The sequence below is a fragment of the Pelodiscus sinensis genome, chromosome 23, assembly GCF_052426305.1.
Source record: "Pelodiscus sinensis isolate ZL-2025 chromosome 23, ASM5242630v1, whole genome shotgun sequence".
Lineage (NCBI taxonomy): Eukaryota > Metazoa > Chordata > Testudines > Trionychidae > Pelodiscus > Pelodiscus sinensis.
The window spans coordinates 25,739,518-25,758,022 of NC_143074.1; the positions used below are offsets into that span (position 1 = coordinate 25,739,518).

Below are 18,505 nucleotides of genomic sequence, written 5' to 3' on the forward strand. Positions count from 1 at the left end.
TAATACTGGGGACTGGGGCTGGCATGGGGGAGGAGGGCTTCGGTGCAGTGGGGCTCTGGAAACAGGAGGCTGGCACTGGAGGGCCTGGCAGTGGGGTCTCTAAAGGTTAGGGCTGGCACAGGGGGGCTCAGAGTGGGAGGCTGGTACTGGATGGGTTGGGTGCAGGAGAGTCTGGGATCAGTGGTGGCGCTGGGGGCAGTGGAGAGATAGGGGGACTCTAAGGGTTAGGGCTGGCCGTAGGGGCGTACCACAGCCCCCAGAGCAGCCATAAACAGTTGACTTCAGCTGTGGCAGCCACCTGCCACATGGAAACTGCTGAAGATGAAGCCACGTGTTCGCGGCAGCTCTGGGGCTTTTGGTGGATGGGTTTTCTGCCAACAGAGGGATGCAGTCTAGACATACCCCAAGACTCCTATCATTAAGCAGACAGGGTTTGAAAAGTTTAGTGTGCATGTGGGGGGGAGGCGAGGGGCTTTCTTGTTATTGTGGCATGCAGTTTTTAAAGACACCTGCTCTGTTATCCTAGTTTTATGCATTCAGCAGTATTAGAACTCAAAGTTAATTATGATCAATATTCTGCCAACATCTCACTCAAGTTTTACACAAGAAATGTGGTAAATACAAAGTATAAATGTATCATATACTTCTGTACTGTGTTTCATTCCATCTCTCCCCTTCGGTCTCCTCCAACATTATGTATCAGTCTTTTCATTACATATTTCCTAATGCCTTCCCTGTCATCTCTTCAATAGACTATTACCCCAGTTTTCTTGCCCATCTACAAAATCCTTTTGTCTCTTTATTCAGCTGTTTAATTGTTTTTAATACTTCAGGCCAGAATGACTAGATTTGGTGCCCCACTAGGTAGAGTTTATTTTCCTAAAACACAGGAAATTCAAGGCCATGAAATTCCTGTCAAAATCAGTTTACAATGCCTAAATGAAATAGGCTCATCGAGTATTTTATTTCCAAAAAAGATCTAGTTGCCTAGCCTAATGTTACAAAAGAAAGGCTTGAAGAGTAAGTAGCTACTTGCATTGTGATGACTGGTCCAAGCAAGTCAAGTTAGCCTTTTGTTCGGGTTTCTAATCTGACTGGTATGTTGCTGTGCTTTCATTTTGTTTTGTTGGGGGGAGGGAGGAGGGGAGAAGGTGCGAATAGCATTTACCTGTATTTGATCGTCTTCTAATACCAAAGTCCCAGCTTGAGGTAATATCGACTGATTGGGAATATACATAACCCTGAGTGTCTCCATTGGTTCCCTGCATTTCCGAGCCACTGTCCCCAGTCATTGAAGAAGGATTGAATTTCTCTACATCAACATCATGATCTATCAGGACCATTTCACACATTCCTGTGTCATCACTGGTCACATGTGACTGCCGAATATGAGCCAATATAATTGCTGGGTTGTCCAGAAAGGCCATCCTGTTCACAACTCCACCACCTTACTATGCTATCTTCTCTCCATGCTGCTCCATGGATAATCTTACCTGAAAACATAAAATATACAGGACTTTAAGAACAAGAGTGTGATTCATGTTTACTCAGGATGTTTCTGTCATAGCTAATACTCAGTTTAAATTTTGGATAACTAAGTTTTACGCACTGAATTACTTTAATTTCATGTTGACATCATACAACTATTTACATAGTGAGTAGAAAAGTGGCAACCATTTGTCCTGGGGCGCAGTCTTAATTAAAAAGATAACTTAGAAAATAAAACAAAATGTCTCCCCAAAAGTAGAGAGTACCATCTTGTAATCATTAATTACAATGCACCTGCCCGCTACACCCAGGAAGGAGTTTCCTTTACACATTTAACATCTTCTCCCTTTCCCTTCTATTTAATATTGTCAGCTCTCCACACTCTGATAACATCAATCACTGTATGTGATTTGCTTTTCATCCACCCCTATAACAATGCTGTATTTCCATTCCTCTTCTTCTAAGGCAGTCTTCCTCCTACCTTCTCTGCATGCTGCCCCTTCAATGTTTGGTTTTAGCCAGCACCCCTTAAACCAGACGCTTCCTGAAATGGACTCTCGGATTTACTGATCAGTCAGTTGATTACACTCCCTCCGTTTCACCCCTTTCTCCCTGAGCTCTCTCCAATTTTCGAGTTCTGCTCTTCACACCGTCTCCTACCACACATACGACTTATTGTTGAAAAGTAGGTGCAGGAATCAAATGCATGTCAAACCATTTGTTCCTTCAGCAAGAAACTAATAATTAGACCTAAAAATTGAGGCATATGTTTAAAGCGGGAACTTTCTTTAACTCCAAATATGCATCCTACAAACTGAGGTTCCAGGAGAAACTTAAAAAAAAAAAAAAAAAAAAGAAGAAAAGGTTTGCATCTCAGGACAGAACAGTGAACCGGCACTGCTGCACAATGGAGTTTGATAGGAACGATGTAAACGTAGAACTGTTTAAACAGTTAACCAATAAGCCTGGGTATATCGGTTAGCATTCACGGCTATCCACAAGCTCCTGCCCAGCTCCTAGGGAGCTGGCTGCCACCATGCACTGCTGGCTCTGTGGGGGTGGTAGCAGGCTCCCCAGGAGTAGGGCTGTAGGCAGGTGCCAGTGCGCACTGAGGGAGATGGCTGCTGCCCCATGTCACTACCCCTGTACCCCTAGGAGTGGGACTGGCAGGCGGCAGCCAGCGTGCGCTGGCTTCCAGGAAGCTGACTGCCTCCTCATGCTACTGCCTCTGACACAGAGTAGGAATGGTAGGAAGTGAGTGATCAGCTAATCGTGTAGTCGACAGAAATTCTGTTGACAACACAAATAGTCGATAGGGCTGGAAGCCTCCGGAAGCAGCTCTGCAGTTTAAATGTAGCAAGAGCTAGGTGTGCAGGCTGCTGGCTCCTACTATATTTAAGCTGTAGAACTGCAGGAAAGGCAGCTCCTGGACCTGGTGCTAGTTGGGACTGAGCTGGGCCGGCTCCCCCTGGGGACAGCCTACGGGTGAGTGTGATTTGGGATACAGCTTCCGGGTGCATCTCATTTAACCAGCCCCCTCCCTTACCCTCCCGTCCGGGCCCTGGGCGGGGAACCTCAGCAAGTGCCTGTCCGCTACACAGCGCCATGGGCAGGATCGACCAACTCACCAAGGGAGAGGGGGATGTGAGCAGAATAGTCGAGTACTCGACTACTCGCTTACATCCCTAATACAGAGGCAACAGCATGGGAGCAGAGTTAAAAGCTGCGGGTGTGTATGAACGGTTACACAATTACCCGCTTTTTAACATCCCTATCATGTACCACAAGGGTCTGTGTCAGCCCAGAATACACACCAGCATATCTGTACAGGTTGGAGCTCCCTGGTCCAGCCCCTCGGGACCTGACCGGTCCTGGATGAGGGATTTTTCCAGACCAGAGGAAGTCATTTCAGCCCTCCCACCCTTCGCCAGCCCTCCCCCCTCAGCTTCCCGGCTCCTCCCACAGCCCAGCTGGGCCATGCACCGGCTCTCGGCCCCTCCCCAGGCCAACTGAGCAGCTCGCTGGCTCCTGGCGCCCTCCTCTTTCCCCGCAGCCCAGCTGAACCCAACTGCCAGCTCCCTGCCCCTCCTCCCTCCTCGGAGCCCAGCTGAGTCATGTGCCGACTCCCAGCCCCTCCACCCCCTGCAGCATGCTGAGACTCTCTGATCCTGGAACATCCGTGGTCATGCCAGACCACAGATGTTGCGGGACCAGAGAATCCTGGATTTTAGACGTGCAACTTGTATTAAGCAGCTAGAAGCAATAGTAGCACTGAAGTTCAACAATGACTGTCACATACCAGTTACTAATGGTGGAAAGACAGTCAAAGTTATGGAGGCATCCAAAAGCAGCTTTACAAGCATCATATTATGGGAATCTGACAACTAATGTCTCAAAAATCAAAATCCAACATCACAAAATACATAATCTTCACTGTTTTAACCCTTGTCTGTTGTCATTTCTTGTTGTTGGTCTTTGATGGAGAGATTGTGTCCTGTTTTTGTTTTGTATAGAGCTGTGTAAATTGCATAAATATTATTGCATTTCATAAATATTAAATAATCGTTCCAGCACTGTGCAGGACTTGAGCAAAATGGGAGAAAAGAAATCCTGCATTCCATTTGTTAAAAAACCACACCTCTTTGGAATAACTCACCTCCTCCCACAACAAGTTTAGTAAGTTACATTAACAATGTCTAGCTGTTTTTTGGCAACTTTGATTAAGTTACAATTACGTATGTCTACATAAATTTCTTTCACTAGAAAAATAAATTGTCTGCTCTATAAAGATTTCTCAGTCTCCTAAAAATGAGACACCATAGGGCACACGTCCCTTTACTATAATTTGCCAGCAGAAGGCCTTTAAGTAAGAACCAGCACAGTACAACTAAGTACAGTAGAATGGATATTTAAAAAGAAAATGTCTCCCAGGGTTGTGTACTGTGAATGATCTTTAAATATAATTATTTACACCTCACTTAGTATTGGGAAAGGCACTGCTCACCTGCAAATTGTAAGAATGTGTTTAAATAAGCAGCAGCCTTAGGCTTCTAAAGGGACGGCAAACTCCAATCAAAAATTACTGCTGCCCCATCAATGTGTCATATAAATGTTGGCATGTTAATTGTGTATTTATAAGATTGTTAATGGTTAGTTAATTTACCTCCCACACTATTATTGTGCTTGAAATGATTTAATGTCTGCTAAGGGAGTTAACAACATGTAACAACAGATGTGAGAGTTTTACCTTTCTACACTGTACCCCGACTTCAAGCTTTTTTGCACTCAGCATGCTAAATTGCCCCGGTTTCCTTACAGTCTTACACATGCAATCACTTTGTCTATTCATAATTATGGGAAAAGTCCCAAGAAATTATTTGTTCAAATCTAGAGTTGAACAAAAACAACCTTTTTTATTTCTAATTTTAGTGAAGACGCATTAAAACCTCTTCTGTCCTAAATGTATGTTATCCGGAAAGCCTTAAAAATTCCACCAAACTTCTCATCCTGACTAGGGATGTAAAACCCAATTCTTTACGTAACCAGTTACACGGTAAGTTTAACTAGTTAGTGGATTAAAAGGGGGCAGGCAGGAGAGTCACTGCCTGCCACATGCCCGGGCCGGGGCTGCCATGGATGTGGGCTACTGCAGCCAGACGGGAGAAGCCCCTTGCCCACCGTGAGTCCTGCGGGGCTGGAGCAGCTCCATGTAACAAGTAAGCCACTCACATCCCTAATTGTGACAGTGCGAAGACTATTCATCAAGTCCTGATCCCTCCCCCCAGGATTTTAGCACTTGCCATCTTTATCATTATCCGTTCCTGCTTCTGACAGAGGCAAAACATAACGCAGTGTCACAGTTCTGAGATGAGGCACAAAGGCAAAGAACTTCTCAACTTTCTAAACCCTTACATGAGAAACCTTATCAGTGAGACTGCTCAGTAGAGTATAGATTTTCGGGCCAGGTTCCTTAATCCAGTTGGCTGGGGCAATGTACCACAGCTCATGTGCTCCTCAGACGCAGGACTGATTATTGCAACTCAACATGCAGTAGCGAGATGTAAGAACATTTCAGATCACTATTACCACTTCAGCAAATCACAGATTTTGTGTTTTTACATCAAAACCTTAATGTTATTTTAGCACTGTGCACTTCACTGATACTGCCTTATTTAATGATAGTATAATTTATAGACAAATTTTATATATATTGCATACAAAACATTAAAAGTAATAAGAAACCTACAAAACCATAACTTTGCCTCCCTGGGTATGATATAATTACATGATCGCAGACTACTTATCCACAAAGTCTTCATCTCATTGCACATTGCTCAGTGATGAGGCAATTTTTTCGTTATCTTTATTGTTCAGTATGTGACTCAATGTCCCACCTTCTGCACATCATCCAATCTATGCACTGAACAGGGCCTCTTTCTCCCCGGGACTCTCCATGGGTCTGATCACTGTAGTATTAAAGCACCTCACAAATCTTCCTGAATTTACCCTCATACACGCCTGAGAAGTTATGTAGTATCTTCATCATTTTACAGACGCAGAACTGACCTACATCTGACTTATCCAAGCTTGCCCAGGAAGTCTATAACTGTTTCCTCACTGATTCTTGGGTCTCAGTACACTGATTTTATCATAACAAAAATTCTTCTTCCAGTAAACCATTGCTGCATTTGACACAGCAGGATGTTTCTGCAGTCAATGAGATTGCTTTATACATCAGCCTCATGTATAACAGAGCATACAAGGAGTAAAACAGAATGCTCCGGATACCAGACCGATTCACTACACAACCCCCTTTCCTTCAGCTGCCCAAAGAGTGCACAGTGGTCCTGGAAAAATAGTATGCAATCATAAAACTAAAGACAGTATCTCACTGCATACACAGGAATACATATATACAAAGAGCTCTCTCTAAATCTGGTGAGTCACCTTGTGATTTCTGGGTGCTCTTGGCATCATATTATTTCAATATAATATTGAATTTTTGGGTTTTTAAAAAAATATTATGAAATTGCTCAAAAAATGCTACTCTATTTACTCGACCGCAATAGAAATTCCCGTCAGTGAGCAGTATGTGCTACTGATGGGGTGGGAGTTCATGCCTCATTCCACACTCACCTCTATCCTCCAGCAGAACATAGCAGCTCCTTGGAGTCCTGCCTTTATTTTAGGGATGTGAATGGCTAACCCTTAACAGGTGAACCAGTTGTAGGGAGCAGACTGCCATGGGCAGAGGGCTGCTCCAGCCTCACCAGGCACCACGTGGGGCTGCCGCTTTCAAAACCTTGCACTCCAGCAGAGCGATAGAGTTAGCTGCGGAAGCCAATACTTTAAGTTTCTCATGTTGATCATGCTGACAGTCGATTTTTGGTTTTTTAAATAGTTTTTAACTAACATTGTTAAATGAAATCTATTTGAACATAAACAAACGTGATTTTAAAAAGCTTGAATGTTTAACTAAATTCAAAAGTTCATGTATTTGTTTTGTTAAAATAATGTTTGCTGTTGAAGAAAAAAATCCAGAATACATAACATTGTTGTTTTAGTTAAAACAAACAATTTAAATGTCTGTCTGGTGATATTCTCCTCCTAATACATCATGGAAGGAAAATCCTCCAAATATTAATGATTAACCTGTTGAACTGAACTTAACTTCATAAATAACTGCTTCAACTACCTTTGGTAAATGAAATAACAAATCATTAATTTTCCTATATAGCTGTAAAACTAGGGATTTTAAATTTAGTTTAATCAACTAATCGACAGAATTTCAATTGACTAGTCGATAAGCAGGGGAGCCACAGTGGGGTTAGCTCCGAGCCACGGGAGCTAACTCTGATGCGGCTCTGCCTTTTAAATGCATCAAGGGCCAAAAGGGTCTTAATAGATGTAAAAGGCTGAAGTGCAGCGTGGGCGGACCCATCTGCTGGGCTCCACTGTCCTTGGACCATTAGGGGAGCACCGCTCCTGGACACTGGTCCCATGGGCTGCTGGCTGAGTTTTCCTGTTCCCAGACCACTGGCCCTATGGGCTGCCAGCCTGCAAGATGGGCTCTGCTCCCATCTGCCTACAACCTCTGTGGCTGGAGCTCTCTGGTCCGGCAACATCTGTGGTCCTGCCAGACTATGGATGTTACTGGACCAGAGAGGTTCGACCTGTACTATGCAACGTGGAAAAATAATACTTTGTATAACAAAAGTTCCATAGACACAAGTGAAACTAGCATACCATTAATGTCAAAAGATATTTGTAGACTGATGTTGTGTTCACACCTCCACATCAGCTGCTAGAAGTGGGCCTTACTCTCCCTGACAGAATTAACCTCTTTACCTCTAGCCTGCATATTTATACCTGCCTCTGGAAATTTCCACTACATGCATCTGACAAAGTGGGTCTTTGCCCACGAAAGCTTATGCTCCAATATATCTGTTAGTCTATAAGGTGCCACAGGACTCTTTGTAGCTTTTGTAGATTGAGACACACAAGGAACTAATGACACTACTAACTGTAGAATAATGATTTGTGTTTGTCTAACTCATCTAAACGTGAGATAAATCACCATTACTTATCCTAAGAAAAATACAGTTGACAAACATTCCTTTTTATAGGACATTACCTACTTTTTCTTTGGCAATGATGCTTATTACAAAATAGTACTTCTACCATCATAAATAGTTAGCTCACCAAAAAGTAACTACTACTGAGTCACTTTTTATGCTTGTACGAAGGTAGGATTTATTAATATCAATATAGAAAGGGTTAATGAGCAAATTTGGCATAACATAGGACTACTTCCAAAACTATAAAATATTGCACCTAACATACTGTTAGGGAGAAAGTACAGGGCTATTAGAAAACAGTTATGGAACAACACTGCATACATTTTGAGAGGCTAGAGCAAATAACATAACATTGCAATCTCACCATCAAAGCACTTGCTGTTCCCATTTGAAGGAAGGCAGAATGATAATTATCAACAGAGAACTGGTCTGTACCATAATACTACTTCAAGGAGACCTCTCTCTCTCCTCCCCCCCCCCCCCCCCGTGTGTGTGTGTGTATATAAAATTTGGTATGCAGCTTCCTCTTACTATAACCTAAAGCAAGGTCAGGGTTTAGTTCTGCCAAGCAAACGGGAAGTGCCAGGAATGGGACTGTTTTCCATAACATGAAAAGAGAGAGGCTGTTTGGAGGGATACTATACTGCACAGTGACCACTGGGGGCAGCTGCACCACCGAGAGAGAGGTCAGGAGCTCTGCCATCTTGTCTGCCACCAGACCAGGGAAGCAAGTCCCCCCCACCTGGGAGAGAGCCCCCACCATCTCCCCCTCCCCAGGCTGGAACAGGAAGGGGAGAGGGAGAGAGCCCCAGCCAGGCCAGGAGGGCAGGAAGAGAGCCCCCACTTACCCATCCCAGCCCAGGGAGGAGGGAGAGCCCCCGCCGACCCCTGGGGACAAGCCAGTGGGCAGAGTGTACAGTCCGTGCTACCCTGCGCTGCCCCTGGGGAGAAGCCAGTGGCCACCCTCTTCCCCCTGCCTGAGCCTTCCCTTCTCCTACTACCCAGCCCTGAGCCCCTCCACGCTGTCCAACCCTCATTCTTGCAGCCGCCCACATACCCAGCCTCCTGTCCTGAGCCTCTCCTCAACCCCCCACCCTGATGCCTGCAACCCCCACACCGTTGGCTTCCTACCCTGCTCCCCACATTCCCAGGGCCCTACCGTGACTCCTGTACCCACCAACCCTCCACTGCCAGCCCCCTGCCCTGAAGGACCCAGGCAATGCCTTCTAGTATAAATATAGAAAAACAGATCAGGAAATCCTGAAAAATGTTTACAATTTATGCTACAGCTCACCACAAACTTTTTTGTGAAAGATCTCACTTTTGGTGGGGAAAAAAATTACATTTAAGATTTTACAACTGACATACCAACTTCTAATACTTGAGTCAAACTGACATGTGATTTAAAGTTTGTACACAGTACAGTGAAATTTATATCCATCATAAAATATTCTGATAAGCACAACACTGAACAACAAATTTTTTTATTGTCTGATCCCCCTCACACACACTCTGCTTGATCTGTTACTCAAATTCAATGCCACCTGCTTCATTATACGATTCTTTTGTAAAATAGCAAAAGGACTGAAAGTTTGCATGTCTTGTTAGAGCTCTGAGGAATCTCAAGAAACATATCTATCAATGCCCATTTAGTTTATAATGAAAACACTGACAGATTCTCAACTAATAGTTTTATCGGGCCCCAAGATAAGCCAGTGTAATATCCTTAGGCAAGAGAATAGCTAATTACAAAAACATGTCCAGATTTCAAATGTCTCTTATTATTATAAACTTGTTAGTGAAATGTCAATTTCTAAGTAAAATATGTGTGTTGTGGAATTGTGTATGTATTTAGATAACAGTTTATGAGATACTAAAGGTATTATGGGTCAAACAGACCTCAGACTCCAAAGCGGAGTTGTAAAATGACGTATGCTCAAATCTTAGCTAGTTTCTTAAATGCAGGGTATGGCTATCACTGAAACCAGAAGATAGATCATGGATATCTGCATCTTATTTTTGTAGATACAAATTTAGTATTCAGAGCTCTGCAAATCTGCAGATATCCACTTTATATCCATGGGTATGGCATCCATGGACGTCAATGCAGATATCCACAGCTCATTTTTGCGGATACAGATGCAGATAATTTTTTTATCTGTGCAGGGCTCAAGCTATCAGTACAAACGACCTAGTCTGTACAAATATCATGAATCAGGTCCCCCTAAAGCACAAGATTGGCTTCAAATGCACATGTTTTTTTAATATAAAATGTGTATGTTTGTTTATATTTTAGTAACAGAGACCTAGTCGTGTTAGTCTAGTCTAGCTGAAACAAAAACAGGACTATGTAGCACTTTAAAGACTAACAAGATGGTTTATTAGGTGATGAGCTTTGTTTATATTTTGATACTGAGTCTAAGACTTGAGTTTGACCCAAGATATGCAGGTTAAGGAATAAAAGGTATCTATGGGATGGATTTAAGACACAACTTTATTAACTGGTAACTGTGCAACTTGCCTGCCTGCTATTCGCACATACTAGGCACTGGTTCAAGTGCCGGTTATTGGGCTCCATTCACACCATAACTCAGTGTCCACCGGGACCCCCTCCTTGACCTACCCCGAGACATAGCATCATGGTAAAGCCTCCCTTATCCCCCTATTGCAGGGGCATGGTACCAGAGAGGCCACCAAGGTGGGGGTGCAACTAAGGCCACAAAGATTTCAGGTCTCCTTCATATAACCACAACTTCTAATGGATAAAAGCCCAGGTTTCTTTTAGCACTGGAAGCCCTTTTTAGCCTTTCCCTGCTCTGGTCACTAGTTGCAATGAGATAGTGGTTTAATCTTTTTTACTCAAAACGTTTAAATCCTATTGCATCCAATCCAACTGAAACGCTATGATGCTGTGAGGAAGGCAAACAAAAACAAAATAAACATAACCACCAGACTTCTTGCCAATATGGCCCAATGGGAAAAAACTCTTTCCTGATCCCAAGAGACATCAGTCACCACAGCACCTTAAAAATCCCACAGATCCTAAGCTACACTGCAGGGAGAGAAAGTGGGACAACGGAACAGAACAAGGGACTTTCAAAAGCCTGGGAAAATTTAAAGAGGTGAGGGGTAGGATTCATGGGGCATCCTGGACTCATCCTCCTGCCCCATGCAAAGGAGAAACAGAAGGTCAGGGAAAGAGCTATGAGTATGTGGTAGCCACCAACTGTGGGAGAAAAATCAAATAACTCCAATTATATCTAAAGGGGGGGACTGTGCAGGAAATCAAAACTGTCTAAAAGAAAACTGCTGTAAGGGTTAAAAGTTTTCCAGACCTCTCTCCCTGTATCAGAGAGAAATCAAATTAACTCTAATCAAGACCCTTACAATGCCTATCTCAAGTTCATGGATACTCCTAGTCTGTCACAATTTGTCATGTAAACCCTTATCTTTGTCACAGTTTGCCTTGTAAACTTCTCCACTCAAGTTCTCATATGGCTTTGTTCTGTAAAACTTACTTCTAGCACGCCTGGTGTGAACAGAAACATCTCAGAGTACTTCTGCTGAGACTTTGATATGTTAAAGAAAACAATCAACAACTGAACTGTCTAAGCATTCTGTATAAAGGATCCCTAAACCTGTATCTCAGGGCTGCTTTCACTCTTGGAAGTGACAGCCTGCATGCATGCATAATAAAGTTTTTCCTTCTAGGTTTCTCTCCTGCCTCACTGTTTTGACCTCCAGCCTCGGACCCTTCTGGGGGCTCTGTACCCCAGGGGAGCGAGATTTCCCCCACACAACCCACCACACATTTATTTTGGGCTATTCTCTCTAGGGATGTTAGCAACTAGTTGAGTCACTACTGAGCTGGCTGCTTCCCCCTGCTTGCTGCCTCTATCGGGGGGAGAGGAGGAGAAGGAGCAGGAGCTAGGGGAGCCAGCTTAAAAGTTCGTTCCCCCAGCACCGTCTCCCCAAGGGAGACAGAGGCGCAGCGAGGGACTGGGAGCAAGATGAGAATTAGTTGTCCCCGCTTGCGCCTGGTCCCAGAAGCAGTCCCTGCTACCACTGCCTCCTCTGTCCAAGTTCCCTGCTGCACCTCTGCCTTTGAAATGTAGCAAGAGCCACAGGAGGAGTATCAAATATCATGGGAGCTGGCAACACCATCAGAATATTCCTGAAGGAGAACTCCCCATCCATATGACTGCACAAACAGCTGGGCTACGTTATGACCACCCTATCCATTTAACTTCAGGATCTCTTTTCTGCTTTTCCCTGCTCCCTCAGAGAAACTTACCTGCCAGTGACCTATATAACAGAAATTAATTGTAAAAGTAAATTGAATTTAATATCTGGGATTAGGCAAAGAATCAGGCAATGGTTTGACGTCAGGGTAGCCATGTTTGCTGCAAACATGCTTTTGCTGAGTTCTGAGGGCAGTAGCTTGAATGACAATTTCATAGTAGCTAGAATAGATTTGCAAATTCAGTTGGGCTACTGAGATAACTGTACAGTGATCATGCAATCCCCATGCTCTGAATGACTAAGGATCATTAGAACAAATTGTTATACTCTATGGCTACGTCTAGACTGGCATGATTTTCTGCAAATGCTTTTAACTGAAAAGTTTTCTGTTAAAAGCATTTGCGGAAAAGAGGATCTAGATTGGCACGGATGCTTTTCCGCAAAAGCACTTTTTGCAGAAAAGCGTCTGTGTCAATCTAGACGCGCTTGTGCGCAAAAAAGCCCCGATCGCCATTTTCACGATCGGGGCTTTTTTGCGCAAAACAAATCTGAGCTGTCTACACTGGCCCTTTTGTGCAAAAGCTTTTGCGCAAAAGGACTTTTGCCCAAACGGGAGCAGCATAGTATTTCCACAAGAAGCACTGATTTCTTACACGAGATCGTCAGTGTTCTTGCAGAAATTCAAGTGGCCAGTGTAGACAGCTGGCAAGATTTTGCACAAAAGCAAGTGCTTTTGCACAAAAACTTGCTGCCTGTCTACACTGGCCGCGAGTTCTGGCGCAAGAACACTGATCTTCTAATGTAAGAAATCAGGGCTTCTTGCGCAAGAACTATGATGCTCCTGCTCAGGAATAAGCCCTCTTGTACAAATGTTCTTGCACAAGAGGCCAGTGTAGACAGGCAACATTAATTTCTTGTGCAAGAAAGCCCGATGGTGAAAATGGTCATCAGAGCTTTCTTGCACAAGAGAGCATCTACACTGGCACGGATGCTCTTGCGCAAAAGCACATGCCAATGTAGATGCTCTCTTGCACAAATACTCTAACGCAAAAACTCTTGCGTTAAAGAGTATTTGCGCAAAATCTTGCCAATGTAGATGTAGCCCAAGGTTAAAAAAAATAACCATACCACATTTATTCAGACAAAAGCTTTAGTCAGAGCACACAGCCCAACAGAACTGACAAATAAGAATACAGTTGTGGACCAGGAACTATTTTCAATTCTGAGTGTACGAGACAACTCCATTTTAGTTCAATAGTTTAATAAATAAGGTTATGCTGCATTTAAGCTCAAGTCGTTGCTAACAAAACCAAGATATTTGTGAAGACACCTCTTTAAAATAAATGTATCGTGGTTTTAATAAGATATATTGTAATTGTCCTGGTTTCAAGTTAAAGGTAGTTTCAGATTGCCAGCCAGACTCTGTCTGCCAATTCTATTACAGGTATTTTACTTTTTTTTAAAAAAATGTCTCTTTTGTAGAAAAATTGAAGAGAAAAAATTATTTCTTTGCTCTAATTTGTTCTATTTCAGTAATTTTAGGCAATTTTCAGACAGAAGGGTAATTTTAAAGTTTTTAAATTAAAAAGAATTAGGTTTGAAAGGGGAAAAAAATCAAACTTGAAACCTCACAGAACTTCTCCAAAGAACGTTATGAATATAAAGCAATTCTTTCCATCTCAGAATGCAGCAGTCTGAAAGAAACAACACAACATTACATGATCCTACGTTTGAGTCATTCCACAATCCCACAACTTTCACAACTCCATCTGTTGGCAGCTTTTAAAGTGAGTTTTAAAGGCCAACACAAAAAGGAAAAGATTAGTAAAGCTGAATTCATTTCCCCAACAGCACATTAGCTGCACACACTTCAATAGTTTATTGGTTCAGGTAATCCAAAATAATTTCACAGTGAATACTGCCTCCACTTACAAAAAATGAGCTCTGGATACCTACTTTCTCACAAGCACAGGAACAACCTTTCCTCTTCGTAGTCTTCAACCTCTGGTAGAGTATCAAATTCAAATATTTCACCTCCCTATAAATATTAAAAAGTCTTGAAAAGTATTCAGAATATAAACATTTGAGAATCCTATATGTGCAGGATAATGTGTAAAAACTTAATATTTCAAATGCTCAGCTATATTTAAAACTGAATGCTGTTAGAATAGCTGTTACTAATCCTTTGGTTTCTATATTTAAATAAAATAATTTAAATCTCCATTTAAAGTGGTTTTAAAAGAAAACTGGATTAAAAAATATGATGCAAGTACATTTATTACAAATACCTTTAAAAATCCTTGCTAGTGTAGGAACGAGTAAACCTGTTTTACATCAATTATTTTATTTCTGCATTTGTGGACTGTTTGGAATGCTACTATTGCGGTCATACTAATCAGGACACAAATGATACCAACTGAAATATCTTGTTTACTGTGTCATGGAGGTAAAGAGGGATTGGAGAGAGAGAAAATTGGACCTCCCGTCTCCACTATTTGTTTTGTGGTCTTTTCAAAGCTTCATTTGACTGTAAACAAACTGTTACTTTGCTATCCCACATCAAGATTTATCCCACATCAAGAGTTATCCCACATCAAGATTTAAGCAAATAAATAAGTATAAAAAATGCAGAGATTATAAATTAGAGCAGACAAATCTGTATCTAGACTCATGCCTGCAAAGAGCATTCTATCAATATAGTGAAATGCTAATCTCCTAATTAACAACCTAATTAGGTAATTATGGCTTTGCAGAGGGATGCCTAAATGAAATATGACAACATGGTCACCTCTTTATATGGCACCTGTGGGCCTTTTCAGCTGTCACTGCAAAGAGTGTAATATCAATTTGAACAGATGACAAAGTGTTGTCATTTTTCATTCTGATATTGTACTGAATGGTTTGGATAGAAGCAGTTTACAAAAGCAGCATCTTGTCTGGTTTTTGCCTACTCTAAATATGTTTAAACACTTTCCTTCATTTGTAACTTTCATTATATTGAATTTTTGATAGTGGCTACTACAGAAGTGTAACAACACATACTGCACATCTACAAAGTTATTTAAGCATATTGTGCTGGCCATATAGGATGACACTCCCATAGTTTTAAAGTACATGCTCATTAGGGTTGCCAAGAACATAAAAAACCAAGAGCACATTAGTTCATTTTAGCATTTAAAGACACATTATTTTTAAATTACAGCACCTTGTAAATAGTACATTCCCATTTTTTTTAATCCCTTTTAAAAAAATTGCTATTTCTATTAATGATCAACTCTGCTGCAGAACTTGAGGAGGGATGGGTATTTAGCATTGATGAGACATTGAAACGGACTGCACTCTGGTGAATGAATAGCACTTCCTGTAAGCTTATTAGTTTTCCTTTAACATTCTTCGATTACAGTAATCTGATGGTTACTTGAAAAAAAATAGGCACAACATTTTTCAATGGATCTGTTATTTTTCAAGTTGACACTGTCCTAACAATATCTGAATATCCTGCAGAGAAGAGGAAACTGAGGCACAAAAAATGATGTATTTATGTAAAATCCAATTTAATTAATTAACAGGTTAACTGTTTGTCACCAGGAGCAGGTGGGGGGAGGGGCAGCTCCAGCCCACCTGCTTCCAGCCCACATGTGGCTAGAATAGCTGCTGCCGCTTCCGGGCCCTCTTCTGTGCAACACTGCCTTCTGGCCCCATGCCGGGCTGCCAGCAGCAGCCTTCTGCCCACACTACTTCCCCAGATACCAGGTAACCACTTACCTGTTAACATCCCTACATGTGACCAGCCTAACTGTAAATTAGAGCCCGCCCTCTCCCCTACCCCCAAAAAAGCCAGGAGTCATCCTACTCCCCAAGTAACTAGAACACAAGGCTAAAAACATAAAGAAACGTTTTTATTTAAATCATGATTTTTGTAAATCAAAATATTGTATGTACATGTTGCTAGTTCTTTTTCAATGTAATAGTCTTGAATTACTAGTAGATATTTTCATGTCTCATAGGGATAGCTGTGTCATTCTGTAACTTTAAAAACAATGAGCAGTCCAGTGGCACCTCAGAGGCTACCAAATTTATTAGGTCATGAGCTTTCATGGGTGAAACCCACTTCATCAGATGAGTTGGAGTAGAAATTACATCGTGTAATTTCCAGTCCAACTCATCATTTTTTAGGATATTTTGTATTTGTTTCTTTAATTTCCAAATTGTTGGCAGAATTTCGGATTTTACATACAGATTTATTCTATTAACAAGTTTCACACTTATAGTGCTATATGTGCTGAAAGAGACAAGCCCAGGCCCCCCAATAACAGCCGTACTATGAGAACAATGTAAAGTCAAGCATAGAATTGATTAGCGAAGAACTTGTGTTATATCTGCACTAGGGATGTAATAGTGTAGTCAATTAACCGATAAGCAAAAGCTTATAGGTTAATACTATAGATTACATGCATTGTCCTGCCCCTCTTGCCAGTACATTTCTTAGCAGGCTGGCCAGCAGCCTGGCTCAGTCCTGGCTCACACTGAGTCTGGGATCTAGCCCCACTGCAGCTCTGCATTTAAAGTGTATTAGGAGCCAGGTGGGCAGGCAGCCCGGCTCAGTTCCAGCTCACACTGGGTCTGGGAGCTCAGATCCACCCCAAACAGGCTGCTGCTACCCCATGCTGTTTCCTCTATCAGTGGTAGAGGCACAGGACAACAGGCAGCTGGTCCACGAGAGGAGCTGATTTTTAAACTGGCTCCCCTCGCAGACCAGCTCCCACCTGGCACCCTGCACTGCTGCCTCTGATACAGAGCCAGCAGCGCGGAGTGGCAGGGGGCTCCTCAGGAGTGAGGTTGGAGCACACTGGCTGCCGGCCCTGCCCTTTTGGACTATAGAAGTCGAGTAACTGATAAGAATTCGTGAGGTTACTTGACTATTCAATTAACCGATATTTAACATCCCTAATCTGCCCCCACTAGCACCACCTTCCCTCGAGAAGGCTCTGGGCGATGGTAAACCCCGTCCTTCCTGTTCTCTGCTCAAGGCATGTAATGATCTTGTATCTGGAACGCTAATGTTTTAGTCTAATTCGTGTTGCTTGGCTCAATTCAAGGGTAACTGGATAGTGATTAGTGGTCTCTATTGTACAGTAGGTCATAGTAGAGGACCTGATAGTCCTTTCTGGTCTTCAGCTATATAAGTGTGACTACACTGCAATTAAAAACCCATGGCTGGCTTGTACCAACAAACTCAAGCCAAGTTACAGCTGTTTAACTGAAGTGCAGATGTTTAGGTTTGGAATAGGATGAGACAGGAGGGTATTTATGTTATGTACAAGGGATGATGTTTGTATATACATAGTATACACTTCAGTTAACATATAGTTGACAAAATAAGGAGAATCCATAGTAGTACATTTTTCTTTGTACGCTACTGAAAAAATGAAATTAGATCTAAACTTTGGTTAGATCTCCATGGATGTGTTTTGAACAATTGCCAAAAGACTCAATTTGTAGACAATGGTTTACATTTTTCCTGAACAAGCCTCCCTAGTCCTTGACAAAGACCTACAACTGTGTTCACCTGAGGCACATCTAAGATCTGACTGCAGGATTGGGGCCTGTATCTCCCACCTGCCTATGCACCTAAGGAAACAAATTTAACACTGAAGACTACTTACCAATTTGTCTTTGGTCAAGATAAAAGGTATCCATACATTTCATTTGGGATATTTAACTGGTTTTCAACCACAAATATAACTGCTTCCTATCAGTCACAGTTTTATGTTTAAGTGTATTACCACAGTATCTCATTTCAAAACTAAAAAATGTGATCCTAAAGAACTGACAGGGATGTTTCTTTTAAAGTTGGTTTTTGATATATAGTTCGTTTTGTCTACATCAACACTAAAAGTTTATTTATAAATGTTGATCTGTGTTCCAAATACTATAAATCTAGCCGTGAATAAGACTAACAGCACTGCATATATTTGAAAGTCAAGAGACACAAAATCCCCAGTATGCAGGCAAGGTATACCGAGATAGAAATATATTACCAGAATTATATCCCCACACATTTTTGTTTTTGTCCCCCTCTCTTAAAAGAAAAGTTACCTGCCAATTTCTTTCTTTGGTTCTAATCCTGTTTTCCTAGACGGTTTCTAATTCCAAAACTAGAGCTGCTGACATCTAAAATTCAATCTTGAACAGCC

General features: G+C 42.1%; 1 protein-coding gene across 10 annotated transcripts in view; it reads right to left on the reverse strand.

Annotated features, from left to right (window-relative positions):
- MAPKAP1 (MAPK associated protein 1) overlaps positions 1-18,505 on the reverse strand; it is a 176,417-nt gene that overhangs the window by 153,063 nt on the left and 4,849 nt on the right. For 7 of the 10 annotated variants that reach the window (XM_075905711.2, XM_075905714.2, XM_075905710.2 and 4 more), the window contains exon 2: positions 1,169-1,493. In XM_075905711.2, coding sequence (XP_075761826.1) covers positions 1,169-1,427 — 259 coding nt within the window. In that variant the 5' untranslated portion in view covers positions 1,428-1,493. Of the gene's footprint in view, positions 1-1,168; positions 1,494-14,264; positions 14,347-18,505 lie in introns of those variants that run through there. The other 3 variants (XM_075905706.2, XM_075905707.2, XM_075905715.2) reach the window with 2 other exon arrangements.